This window comes from Salmo salar, chromosome 14, assembly GCF_965601325.2.
Source record: "Salmo salar chromosome 14, fSalSal1, whole genome shotgun sequence".
Lineage (NCBI taxonomy): Eukaryota > Metazoa > Chordata > Actinopteri > Salmoniformes > Salmonidae > Salmo > Salmo salar.
Genome location: NC_138304.1, coordinates 86,109,242 through 86,123,976, shown reverse-complemented (window position 1 = coordinate 86,123,976; position 14,735 = coordinate 86,109,242). Strand labels below are relative to the sequence as shown.

Genomic DNA, 14,735 nt, shown 5'->3' with positions numbered 1-14,735 from the left:
ATTGAAAATCAAAAGATTTGTCAGCTAACTCCTTAGTTAAATGCAGACTTCTACTAGCCTACAACATCCATCACTGATTTTCACAATTTTACCGCTCACTTACACCCGCATGGGCCAAATGATTACGCACGTTTTCAGCGTAAACGCTACTGTACTAATTACTCATCTTTTGTTCCCCATTCATAAGCTGCTACAATATCATAACAGTACGCTTTCACTGTATACTCCCCTTTAACTGGTGACGGCCCCTTTAAGGGTTATGTAGAGAGAAGGGCTGATGTAGGACGACTCCTCTGTGTGCGCTGCCATCCTCATCATGGCCTCCAAACAACCGCCGCTGCAACCGAGAATGAGCACGAGCAGACGAGCTGTTGGCCCTTTCCTTCCCCGCGCGGAGACCAACAACGTTAAGCCGAAACAGAGGCACCGGTAGAGGGGTGCGCGCCGGGGGATCAAGCCTCCGAGCTCATGCCACCCCTGTCTCCTCGATGTCTTCGTCAAAAGCCACTTACAGCCATTTGACAAAGAGGGATGCAAACCCGGGCGGCGGCAGCGCCGGCGGCAGAAACATGAACACGAATAGGGATTATTCTATCAATCTATCGGTGCAGCAAGTGCTGAGCCTTTGGGTGCAAGGCACGACGCTGCAACATTTCACAGGTAGGCTATGTACTGTATGTCACATTATTACTGTACAGTGTAAACACATGTCGTGCACTTGGCAGCGTTTCAACCGCTGTGTGTGGGATCTGGCTCAGTTCACCCAATTACCGGTGTTGTAGGATACACACAGGGCTGGCCGTTTTCTATTAATTTACTGTACTGTTGGATAGAATGGGGTGACATGGGCAGCTGTGCGCGTCCATTTTTAAAGGGAGAGTATACACGGTATGAAATATCAACCGGGCACCGGTAACTGCCCCGAGGTGTTTCTTCTGTCGGTCTCCATACTGTAGCCTACCGGTACCTTACTTTTTAAGAGGCATTCGCCTCTCAATGCCTTGGTGTCACTTGAATAACAACGGCCAATGTGTTACGGCAATTAAATTATAAACACAAATATAATTTAACTCAGTCATCGAATGAATAACAAGTATTTTCTACCGGTTAATGCATCTTTATGCTGCGTGAATGCACTTGGCACTGTGAAATGTAGTGTTGTCATCTCTGTTGCAGCCACACAGCCCTCTTTCCTTTGTCTTGAGGTCCAGTAATCACAGGTAATTAGTGTCATCCTCTCCAACTCCTGGATAGGCTGTCTGGGGTGTTCTAGGGAGATATGGCACATCCATCCACGCCTTACATTTACAGTGTGTGTATGTGTGTGTGTAAAAGGAGGCCTAGATGCTGTATTGTAGACTACTGTGACTATTCTGCACAGCAGTGGGTAACTTGTAAATTACTGTAAGTATTTGTTGAGATGTAAACAGTCATGAGTGACTGTCACAGAAGATGATTAAACACCTGACTAACCAGTCTTTACAATTAGGACTCTCTCTCTCTCTCTCTGTCTCTCTGTCTCTCTCTCTCTCTCTGTCTCTCTCTCTCTCTGTCTCTGTCTCTCTCTGTCTCTGTCTCTCTCTCTCTCTCTCTATCCTATCCCCCCTCTCTCAAAAGGCTTTTACAAGTTTTTATTTATTTACAAAATGAGATATGATATCAGCATGCTAGTACATTGGTCATTGTACTTGTGGTATTCATTTTGAATACGTGAAAATGGTAAAGTGGTAAGAGAATACAATAACCTAAGAATACAATAACCTAAGAATACAATAACCTAAGAATGAATTGGGCGGTGGAACAACTGACATTACAATGTCATAATAACAAGATATTTCAAGACCTCTCTTGACTGGAATTCCTTTTTGCCTTGCAAAGAGAAGGATGGACACACTGTATACGGGCATCATAGCTGGCATGTAGATGTTATGAGAGCAAGCCCAAGCGGACATCCTGGGCTGAGAAACATGAAGAAAAACAAGACATGGAATGCGTCCCAAATGGAACCCTATTTGGGACTTAACCATGATTAATCATGCTGACTCAGCAGGGAAGTGACTCACATGCACAAGTATTGCAGAAGTAAAGTTGCTGTGGTGGTGAGACAAGAGTAAACCAATGAGTGCCATCCAGTGTCTGGCAGCAGGACTGCCATACGATCCTCAAAACCAGTCATGAAAAACACGCTACAATTAAGTTAGATGCCCTAAGCAAGTTCTATGTAGACTCACACAGTGGCCATAAACTCTACAAGTTATGACAGACAACTCCTTTATACTTTTACAGTGTCACTCACAGACTCCTCTGGCAGAGTACTTTAACAAATGGCATTTCCTGTGAACATCCATACCAGCAGTTTCACTTCTCATTTCCTTCTCTATTCTCAGTCAAGAACAGAAACATGCCTCTGTTTTTCAGTTTAAAATCGACAGGATGACGTAATAAGATTGCATGCACCCAGCAAAGAGATTTGCCATTGTCTTTGTACAATGTGATTATTGATGTGCTCAGATGGATTACTGCTGATTAGTGGTGGCACCATCAGTCTTTTCATGCTTTCTTCTCTTGAATTGTTCACACTTCTGTCACGTGTTATTGCCATGTTATTCCATCCTATTAGCATCTCATTACATGTTATTACAGTACTCAATGACACTTTCAGGTGTTTTTCACAGTACTGTATCGTTGCTGTTCTCTGTCATAGGGAACAATCTCTTCTCAAATACCTGACTAGACTGGAGCAGTGACTATGACATTACTATCCAGAAGTATGGGCCATGGTCAAAAGAAGGACCCTGGTCAAAAGTAGTTCACTAAATATGGTGCCATTTGGGATACACCCAATGCCTGGCAGTGCCTTTGTAGGCTCTATGGGTCAAACGTTTGACCGCTTTGCAGTGGAATGGGAACATAATGCTTTTCTCTTTCATGTTTTGTGTTAGCATGCGAGGCCAGCTGGCCCCCACCGTGTGTTGTGAAAGCTGCTGACGGAGGCCCCCAGGTTCGTGTTAGGGGATTAGCAGCATAACAAACATTAATAATACTACAGTCTTCTGACTGAGGGGTTGAGTTGAGGGTGGGGTTGCATGCCTGAAGATGACACAGCACCTGTACTACAATCCAGAGTACAGACGACCTCAACTCCATCCCCCCCAACCCCTCACACACACACACACACACACACACACACACACACACACACACACACACACACACACACACACACACACACACACACACACACACACACACACACACACACACACACACACACACAGTATAAGCGGTGCCATGCAGAGAATGGTGCCACTGAGCTATCTATGTTCCAGTGGTGTGACAGAGCAGAGCTGTGTGGTGTGCCCCTATGCACCACAAATCCAGCCAGGCTTAGTGTTGGGCGGCAGCTGCTCATCTAGCGCCATCCCGGGGCCTGTGTGGAATCCTAATGGAGTTGGCTGGCGGTGGCGTGCCTCTCTGGCCCAAGTCTGGCCCGGCTTGCTCCTCTCTATCCATCCATCTCTCTCTCTCTCTCTCTCCTTCTGTCTCTCTTTCCATAACTCTATATTTCACTCTCTTTCTCTACCTCTCTCTCTCTCTCTCTACCTCTGTATCTCTCTACATCACCCTCCTTTTCTTTACAGTATCTCGTCCCAACCCTGTCTTCCCCTGACATCTCACTCCACTGCCAGATGGGAGGTGACCACAGATAGGGGCCTGTATTGTAACTCATCACAGCCACTGTGCTGACTGAGCTGGCTGTGTGTTCTGTTTAGACCATGCAGGCTAGGCAGCACAAAAGGCCTTGTGTCACCCCCCTATAATGTCTCTCTCTCTATGCCAAGCATGACAGCTGTCGGCCTGATCGATACAGGAGGAGGTAGGAGGTAGGCACTCAATGGATATGCTAAAGACTTTCTACTGATTGATACATTACTTTACAGAGGGGTTTAAATTCCCATCCCAACAGTAGCGTAGCAGATGTTGACATATTAGACGGCACATTCAGAACATTCAAATCATGGCACATGTATTGCCAGAATGTGATAACATGTCCAAAATCAAATCAAAGCATTCTGAGCTTCCATTCACTCTCTCCCCTACCCCAAAACATCCAGTCGAATCTCATATCCAACCCACTTTGCCTCAGTGTCAGTGGAGCCAATCTGGCCCCTCGCAAAGCCTGTCTCTCGGAGCCTGTGGCCCAGGAAACAAGGACTAGAGAGAGGGAGAGAATGTGAATAGGGCTTTCTGTAGGACCCTCTCTGGGACTTCATAAGACAGTGTCCCATCCTCCCCAACACATAACTGTCTCTATATTTGTGGAGGAGCTCTTTGTGAACTGGGATAATTAGACTGTATGTACCGTATGTGAACCAGTTTAATATCTCGTGACTAGTTCTGGGTGTCAGTTTGGGGTTTTCATTGGGGTAATGTTGAGTCAGTAGTTCCCCTGAAGGGAGCAACAGAGCAGGTAAATGCTCAGTATCCAAACATTTCTCAAAATTTGAAATAACATTGAATTGAAATGCTTATTAAGTGCTTTTAAATCATTCACTGAATGGATTTAATACCCTTCATAAATCATCAAAATGGGTACCTGGATTTGAGATGTTAATGCTTATTTAAGTGCTTTTAAATCCTTAACTGAATGGATTTAATACCCTTCATAAACCTTCCAAATGGGTACCTGGATTTGAGATGTTACCGTTTTAATCTCTAACAGCAGACTATGTCTGTGTAGGGTGTCATTTGGAATGCAGGCTGTTTTGTTGCATAGTGTTTATTACGGTGCTCGGCTGCCTTCTTGATGGGCCCAGGCACAATGTGCCTGTAGATTGAAATCGGATATGTGCTGCACTCTCTCTCTCTCTCCCCTCTCTCTCTTCTCTCTCTTCTCTCTCTTCTCTCTCTCTCTCTGATATCATCCTGTACCTGTGTTTTCAAACAAATCAGTTTTCTGTGGGTGTTTGTTTAGAGATCCGTCTAAAACCACATGCTTGGTTCTGTCTTTAGAGCAAAGGCCATGTTCTCCGACACCTCGCAGGGGTTTGTACTGAATAAAATGTGTCTATTGTGACCATATGTTTTCCATTCAGAGACCTTTGTTTTCAGCACAATTTCCACTTTAAAATGTCAGACTTGATTTGACCTAACAAAAAAAAAGTAAATTGACCTAATGAGTCCCACTGTAACTCTGGTTATACCATTGGATTTGTCTGTTTCTTCTGCATCCGTAGATACCAACCATTAGCCTGTATGATTAACGGGGGCTGAGCTAGAGAGGTGTTTGTACAAGGGCGGCTCCCCAAGGGGGCCGGGGATTTTATACAAAAACATCTGTAGAGTCTGAATGGTTTGAGCTACAAATTAATAAAAAGGTATCTATGAAAAGCTGAGAAACTCAGAAACATGCTGATTTTACTCTAGGACGTTTACAAGCCACACAAGAGTCGTTAGAAGAGAAGGGGTTCTTCTACATGGAAGATCATAGGAAATCCCAGTACATAGTGGCTATAATACTGTAATAAGTTCACATAGTTGCTGTCACAAACTCCACACAGTTGTTACTGACTAGTTGGATATTCATTTCCCAGTGAGCAAATCATTTCTGTACTTATAGCATTCATCTAAAATCATTTTTATCACGTTTTTGCTTTGGCAGACATTGTTTTTTTTTATTGACCTTTATCAATAAAACTCATGAATGCAACTGTTTGTCAAATTGTTTTCTATTCTACTTGTAGCCCTGGATGTCCTGAAAATAAAATGGCAAAACACTTAATTGTGAGGCTAAATATAAGGGCTGGACATGCAGATAAATGAAAGTCAGATAAAAGAAAAGACGATTTTTGCTGTGGTCTTGGGATTGATAGGGTTAATTACAATCCACATAATTCCCATTTTCCTGTTGCTGCTGGATTCTTTTCCTGCTGTAACAAACTGTCTCAAATTAAGATCCTACACTTGTATGTCAACATTTCTGAGGTTGTTGGTATGCCTACAGAGCTGTCTAACTTACCACTCTATTCGATGCGTATTGTTTCCCTGTGTATAACCACTCGACTGCATGTGTTCTTTCCTACCCTCTTCTCAGAGATGTGGTACTGGGTGTTCCTGTGGTGTCTTTTCTCCTCGCTCTTCGTCCACGGAGCAATGGGCCTGCTCATGTTAGTCATGCTGCAGCGCCACAAGAGGGGTCGCCTCATCACCCTGGTCCTGGTCAGCATGGGCTTCCTGGCCTCCCTGGCCGGTGGGGTCATCACCAGTGAGTCACCGCCCACTTTGTGTGTGTGTGTGTGTGTGTGTGTGGGTGTGTGTGTATGGGGGGGGTCGGGTCAGTGTGTCTCTGTGTGTGTAGTGTTTGTCACATCACCCCTGTGTTAAACTTTCTTCTCCTTTCTTCTTGCCATTATTCTCTGTTCCTACCTCCTTTTGGTCTGTCTGTCTGTCTGTCTGTCTGTCTGTCTATCTGTCTGTCTGTCTGTCTGTCTGTCTGTCTGTCCGTCTGTCTCTCCGTCTGTCTCTCCGTCTGTCTGTTTCTCTCTATCCCATTGTCCTCTCTACACATGCTCAACATTTTTACCCCAAATATCATCCTCCCTCCTCTGATATATCATCTTCCAGTCCAGTAGCTAAGTATATCAGAGAGTGGTACATAGTACTGTATCTTTATGTAGAAATAGACCTGTCTTTTTTTGTGTCCCAAATGGCACCTTGTACCCTACATAGTGCACCCATAGGGCTCTGGTCAAAGCAGTGCACTGTATAGGTAATAAATGCCATTTGGGACGCAGCCTGTGAGTCTGTGAGCTACAGTACGTAGGGTATGACAGGGCAGGAGCTCCTGAGGACAGGGCTGGGTGAATCACACTCAATCACAGAGAGGCAAGCCAAGCCAAAAATAGACCGACCACTTTATTATTAATGTGGAAGCTCGCCGAGAGAGAAGGCAGACTATTGCCTGTGCATTGCCCCGTGTGTACGCTGAAACAGCTAAGAGCTAGCACCGCCTAGCAGCAGCCAGCCAGTAACACTCTGTCAAGAGGGAGGGAAGGTGAGGTTATTCACTGGTCGACTGGCAAAAGTCAGACGTCAACAACTTTGAGCCAGTTTATAGATTATCGCTCCCTTGTCTTTTCTTTACCCTGTTGACTTAAATTTGTATCTTGGCTTTGAGATAAGATTTTTTAAAAGTTGTACTCAGACAGTTGTACTTTTGAGACCTTCTTCAATACAGGCAGTTGGCGTATTGTGAGAGAAGCGTGACTAACTTGTAGGGAGAGAGAGAGTGATGTATCCCAAATGGGACCCTGATCCCTACAGTACATAGTGCACTAGTGCTCTATGAAGGGAATAGGGTGCCATTTGGGATGCATCCAGAGTGGCAAGTAAACACAGCATGTGGTCAGACACTCAATCACATGTGTTAATGTGACCAGCTTTAAAAGGGACATCTTTTAACGGTATTACATCTGCCCATGCAGGAGGTTCTACGGAGACAACTTTAAATTCCAGTAGGGAGCTATGACAATACGAGGGAAGGATGAGGAGAGATCACACACTGAGTGCACAAGACATTAGGAACACCTTCCTAATATTGAGTTGAACCCCCTTTTGCCCTCAGAACAGCCTCAATTCGTTGGGGCTAAAAGGTGTTGAAAGCGTTCCACAGGAATGCTGGCCCATGTTGGCTGGATGTCCTTTGGGTGGTTGACCATTCTTGATACACAAGGGAAATTGTTGAGCGTGAAAAATCCAGCAGCATTGCTGTTCTTGACACACTCAAACCGGTGCACCTGTCACCTACTACTATACCCCGTTTAAAGGCACTCAAATATTTTGTCTTGCCAATTCACCCTCTGAATAGTACACATAAACAATCCATGTCTCAAATGTCTCAAGGCTTAAATATCCTTCTTTAACCTGTCACCTCCCCTTCATCTACACTGATTGAAGTGGATTTAACAAGTGACATCAATAAGGGATCATAGCTTTCACCTGGATTCACCTGGTCAGTCTATGTCATGGAAAGAGCTTTTTTGAGTGTATTCTTCTTGGTACTAAAATGCTATTGAACAGTCTGTGCCACAGTTGACAAGCCTTGACTGGCTGCCGGTATGTGTCTGCAGGCCCATTGTATGCCATATTTATAGTCATATCAATGTCATATAATCTATATGTGCGTGTCTCTTTCCAGGTGCGGCCGTGGCAGGGGTGTATCGTGTGGCAGGGAAGGACATGGCCCCCCTCCAGGCCCTGGTGTTTGGAGTGGGCCAGACCACACTCTCTGTAGTCATCTCCTTCTCACGTATACTGGCCACTCTCTGAAGAGATGACTCTGCTACACGGACAGACTCATTGACGAACAGACAGACAGGAGAGGAGAGAGGAAAGGGGAAGGGAGGGACATGTTCGATAGACAGGTTCACATCCCACCAGTTACACAAGCAGTGACGGACAGCAACAGAGCCAATGGGTGGCAGTTAACTGCATGTAGTATTTGAAGGAAAACAAACAGAGTCAAATAGAAGAAGAGAGGAAGATGGTGTCCCAGTCCTAGACGTCTAGACATTTGGGGATGGATGAATGTGGAAGAGTGCCCCCTAGTGTCTCTGTTCAGCCACTGCTACGTTCACTAGAGCTCCCTTTGCTACAAGGGACCTCTCAATGCAGGCCTCACTTCTCTGTGTCAAAGAAACACACTTCCTTGGGCTCTCCACCAGTTGGCGATGTCCGCAGACTCTGTCAAGTGTCAAGCCAGTGAAACCACATCCTGGACTGAAAGCTAATTTGAGGTTCTATGTGCCGATGTCCTCTGGGACTTAACTTCAGTGTTGTAAAGGGGAATGCTTTCATGGCCATCTCTACAGACTGTTGAAGGCTTTCTGTCCCATTTGTGGGGGGGGGGGCTCCTAATTTTTTACAGTAAAGACAAACCACAGCAACCTGTAATTAATTGAACAATTCAAGCCTACGGCCCTTGAAGTTCCACGGTAGGTTGATGAGATGGCCAGAACAAAATTGCACCTGTGAAGACCCACCATCATTCTGACATGCCTGAGAGGTTGTAAACCCAACGGTGATGGTCAACCAAACTACCATTCAGTGTTAAAAAAATCTACCAACCACAAACAACTGGATCTTCTGTCCTTAGAAAATGATATCCTAATAACCATTCCTTCTTGTAAAGTATTTTAACTACCACAGCAGGTTTTTTGTTTACAACACTCCATAATGCTTAACCTTTGCACTTTCTAAATGTTGGTGATCCACCTCCTTTACCTAAGAGGTGTCTAAATAGGGTTGGTTGTTGAGGTTCTGTTGTTCAAGGTTACTATGGAGATAACCACTACCCTTGTTAAGGGCTCTGCACAGTCTATGCAAACGGAGCCGACGTAGGTCCATCATTTGCGTTGACAGTGTAGAGCCCTTTAGATGTTTGTCAAGTCTAGACCAGTCCAGGTTGTCCAACGGACTCTGAGGAAATAGCAACTCTGACCATGAACCTTGGCTGGAGAGGGTCAGAGTTGCTACTTGGTTCTTACAGGGTTTTATGGAGGTAAACTAATGTATTAACTGAAGTAAAAAGGAAGAATTGTCCTAGTAGTAGCAGCTGTATTGCTTCTTGATGAGTATCTCTGATAGAGTATCTCTTGGAGGTTTTACTGTCTGTGTTGTGGTGCAGATTTACTGTTAAGGTTTAGCGGTTGGAATCCAGCCGCTACTTGGCTGTTGTGATAACAATGTTGTCCTGACTCCTATAAATCCCACTCCATAGAGAGCCATTCCTGGAGAAGGTCAGAGACTTAGTGTGCATCCCAAATGGTACCCTTTCCCTATATAGTACACTGCTTTTGACCAGGGTCAGTAGGACTATATAGGGAATAGGGTGCCATTTGGGAAGCATCCTCTACTGCTGCTGAAACAGCCATTTTCTATGGCTCCCTGCCTTCCTCCCTGTTAGTTCTTGCTAATCGTGTGTGTATTGTTTGTGTTTTAAATAAGTTAGACTTTGCATATTGCACTGACAACGGCCTGCCTTTATTTCACACAGTTTGTTTTATGATATTGGTCCCAGTGGGTGACCCATAGATCCATATAGAATTGTATACAGTATGTCCCATCACCAGTACACACAGCGGGTCCCAAAAAGCAGGTTTTCGTCCAAAATGGCACCCTATGCCCTTCATAGTGCACCCTTTTTTGACCGTAGCCATATGGGTTTGAGAAACACTGCTGTGGTTTTGGAGGTGCTTTTGGGACTGCAGAGCAATGTTTTTTTTGGGGGGGCCCTGTGGGACTAACCATGATGAATGTGTTTGTGTCTGTCCTGTCCACCCTCTGGAACAGTTCACGTTTATTAACCAACTATAGGACAGGTCTTACTTGCATCCCAAATGGCACTCTGTTCCCTACAAAGTGCACTACTTTTGACCAGAGCCCTATGGGGGAATTTGGGATGCACACATTCACTCCTGGAATTGAAGGGTTGCAAGGCCCACTGGTTTGCACCTTACAATGTCATTCATTTTTAATCAATAGCTGACGATATCCCATCTCTCAGTCACTTTCATTTGTCAGTAAATGACCGTGGACCAATAAAACAAGGCCCTCTGCTGCACCCTAAACTAGGTGGGAATACCACACCAGGCCCTCTCTGGAAACAAAGGGTTTGTTTTTATGCCAAAGTACTTCATTCTCACATGTTAGCTTTATTTGTTAAGGGTTCCTTACTTTTTGATTGTTGTTATTATTGCTGAGAAAGTATGAATCGCTTTAATTTCAGAACCATTATTTTGCACAATGGCATGAGCTGAGCTAAATGGATTTTAAATCCCCAAACCCACAAAAAGTTAACAATGTTTGCTTCATTTTGGCTTAATATGAAATTCCAGTGTGTGACCTAATTGAGTGATCTAAGAGTGTTTACCAATGAAAGCTATTGCTGTGTTTTTTCCTTAGTTATGTAATTGACACTACTTACCTTCAATACCCAGTCAGCACATCAGAGGGAGCCAGTTCACTGAGTATTGAATAAGTGATAGTAGCAGCCAGTGTCAGTGGTGGATTTGGATTGATACAGTAATGATCGTGGATGTTGTATAGAAGAAAATACGCCTGTGGCAGTTTTTTGATATTGTCAATTTGTATTTCAATTTGTATTTGATTCTAAAATTAATTACTGAGGCTTCCAGATGGTCTGGAAATGCCTGTGTTTGATGATTTGCCCAATCTAATATGACTATTTCTCAGAACTCTCTGATTAAAGAAAATACTTGGATAAAACAAACTATAATCAGCAAATACTATTAATGATCAAATTCCCCAGATCAACTGAATTCATATTGTATTAGTAAGTTATTACACTCATTTTAATATTTTTGGCTTGAGTTCAGAGACCAAATGTGAGTTATTTCTGATGGCTCTACAATGCTGTCATAGCGATATTATCTAGATATGTCAAGATTGTTTGTAGAGAAGTACCGAGGCGCAGCGTGAGTATCGTTCCACATCTTTATTAATATGTGAAACCTCGCAAGACATACTATAAACAAAATAACAAACCGTGACGACAGAGGTGCAACATGCACTAACTCAAAATAAGATCCCACAAACAACAGGTGGGAAAAAACTGCCTAAATATGATCCCCAATCAGAGACAACGATAGACAGCTGCCTCTGATTGGGAACCATATCAGGCCAACATAGAAATGTAACATCTAGATTACCCACCCTAGTCACACCCAGACCTAACCAAAAATAGAGAATAAAAAGATCTCTAAGGTCAGGGCGTGACAATATTTCTGTTTGTGAATGAAACTGTGTTTGAGAGTTGGATATGGTGCATAGGACTTGTGACAAGAGTGTTGTTGATGTTCTACTGTATGTCTGTGTGGTTGTATATGTGAGTGTTATAACATGTATTAACTTATTTTTTTAAAGAAGGGGCCTGCAATACAATTGTCATTGCAGCATCTGAAATGCTTTATCGAGTTGAGCAAAAAGGGTAAGGACCTTGTCATAGGTGTAACACTGACTGACCCAGTGTGTTCAGAAATGTAGTCTTACTGAGCAATGTCTTACATAATGTGTTTTTAAAATCTAAAAAGAAATGTAATCTACAAGGTGTTCACAACTACTTTTCTGCCAACAAACCTCCAAGCACTATTCTTGTTGAGAGACAAAGCAGCATAGCTTTTGTTGTTCAGATCAGTGCACCATGATGCATCGGCTATTAAGGTAAATAGAATACAAAGTTTTCATCAGAGGGATATGTACCATGACATGTACTGGAAACATACATAGACATCATGATTGCGCCATGGACAGTATTTTGATACCTATAACATGTATTTGTGTATACAGTCTATTACCACATTTCAGAACGTCAATGTGTGTGCCATGAATTCAAATGTTTGGAATTTGATGAGGATGAGTAAGAATTGGGTTGTCTGTTTTTGGTTCTATCCCTGTGTGATTGTCTTAAATGTGGACGGGTAATCCTCGGTTTACACTGCAATAACTAAAAGGAACATTGTGCAACGGGTGATCCCTATAGTTTTAAATACCACCAACTGCCATCTGACCATACGAAGCCCTGTCCTACAATCCTTCTCGCTGTGTTTCTCATGAGTTTATAGCCAATGCCACCCCCTCAGTCCTCTCCAGTGTTGTACAAAATGCCACTTACTTTCCACTGACAAGCCCCTCATCAATTGCATGCGCCGTACAACTCGGATAATGTGTGTGAATGGATTTGGACAATTCTTTATAGACAATGGTGTGTAAAACAAGTGACACATGTAGATAATGTATAATATGTTATTTTTTAATTTTGTACCAGCGAACCGCTGATGTTTATAACTTGCCTATTTATGTACAAATGTTCTCCTGTACATACTGAGCAGTCAGTTGAAATAAAATGTTTTACAGTTAAAATACTGTTTGCTAACATTGTCACTTGTTCCTAAATGTATTAAATAGATTTCTTCATATAGTAAAGTATGTTCAGCTGAAGGATATTGTAAAAAATACCATTAGTATTAGTAGAAGTATTATTGGGACTATGATGCTGAAGCTCTGCCTTTCCTGGCAATCTACCATTCTGCTTTCTAGAAGCTCCTGTTCTGCAGTATACCATCTGTACTTAATGTTTTCTCTCCCTTCCTCTACCACATCATCCCTATGTTAAACTTTCCAATCTTTTCCTCTTGCCATTATTCTCTGTTCCTACCTCCTTTTGTCCTATCTATCCGTCCCTCCCTCCCTCCTGTCAAAATCAACACTACCTACAGTCTGACCATGCTGAAGCCGTACCAGGCTGGCACACCCCACCCACAGATCCACGCACATCCCCAACACAAATCCCCATTGTGTTTCATATGACTCTGCCATTGTTTACTGGGCTCAGGCCTGTCATCTCCCATTCATGTCTGGTCTCCTGGCATTGCCCGCAAGAGTCTGCCCAGGGGGATGTGCTGGATGTGGAGTCGATGCCAGGGAGGGATCATGAGAGGAGGGAGCGGCCATTTACTGGGGCTGACGCTGCCAAGTGCCGCTGCTTGGGTAGCGCCAGGCCGAGTGACCGGCCGCTTCCTCCTCTGATGATCTAGAAAGGAGTCCAACATCCAGCTTTGGGTGGAACAGGAGACCACTGGAGATGGAGCCTGGAGCCTAGGGTATTTATAGACAAAGCAGTTAAATAGTACGTGCTCTAAATACTGTATAAGAGCCATTTTGAACTGAGCTGCTGAAAGATGTGGTGTGGCCGCCCCTTGGGTTTGAGGAAGTTTGCGGTTTCGGCTAGTATGGTACAGCCCTTCAATGTTCAATGAGAGCCCTCAGTACGTGATAGATCATCACACAGCAAGTGGAGCCGAACAATCGTAAAGATATCGATCCGATCTTAGTCTCCATGTCAGAACAAAAGACTATTTGGAACCATAGACAATTGTTCTTTCCATTGATATTTGTGTAATGTGCCTTGTCAGAGGATTCAAAGTACGTGATTGGAACCCAAATGCTCAAGGCTTAGGTGACGACAATGCAATGCAGACATTGCACTCACAATATTGGAATTGAATCAGTAGCTTGTAGAATGAAAAAGTAATTAGTTTCAAGTCGTTATCGCCAAGTTTTCTGTGTGTTTTTGTTATTTTACTCACCTGAGAGCGCTGCGTCCTGGCTAGCCCTGTGGTTTCTTCCAGAAGGCTTCATACAAAGGACTGTTTTATAACTAGTCGGAGAGGGTTTTATAACCAGTAGGAGAGGGTTTTATAACCAGTAGGAGAGGGTTTTATAACCAGTAGGAGATGGTTTACTAACCAGTAGGAGAGGGTTTACTAACCAGTTGGAGTGTTTTATAACCAGTAGGAGAGTGTTTACTAACCAGTAGGAGAGGGTTTTATAACCAGTAGGAGATGGTTTTATAACCAGTAGGAGATGGTTTACTAACCAGTAGGAGAGAGTTTATAACCAGTAGGAGAGAATTTTATAACCAGTAGGAGAGGGTTTTATAACCAGTAGGAGAGGGTTTTATAACCAGTAGAAGAGGGTTTTATAACCAGTAGAAGAGGGTTTTATAACCAGTAGGAGAGGGTTTTATAACCAGTAGGAGAGGGTTTACTAACCAGTAGGAGAGGGTTTACTAACCAGTTGGAGAGTGTTTTATAACCAGTAGGAGAGTGTTTACTAACCAGTAGGAGAGGGTTTTATAACCAGTAGGAGAGGGTTTT

General features: G+C 43.5%; 1 protein-coding gene across 1 annotated transcript; it reads left to right on the top strand.

Moving 5' to 3' along the window:
* Positions 1 to 225: 225 nt before the first annotated feature.
* Positions 226 to 12,939, top strand: LOC106570362 (transmembrane protein 170B). Its single transcript, XM_014142589.3, has 3 exons — positions 226 to 660; positions 6,095 to 6,265; positions 8,198 to 12,939. Exons 1-3 carry the CDS (start codon positions 489 to 491, stop codon positions 8,326 to 8,328), a joined length of 474 nt encoding a protein of 157 aa, XP_013998064.1. The 5' UTR covers positions 226 to 488; the 3' UTR covers positions 8,329 to 12,939.
* Positions 12,940 to 14,735: the final 1,796 nt, after the last annotated feature.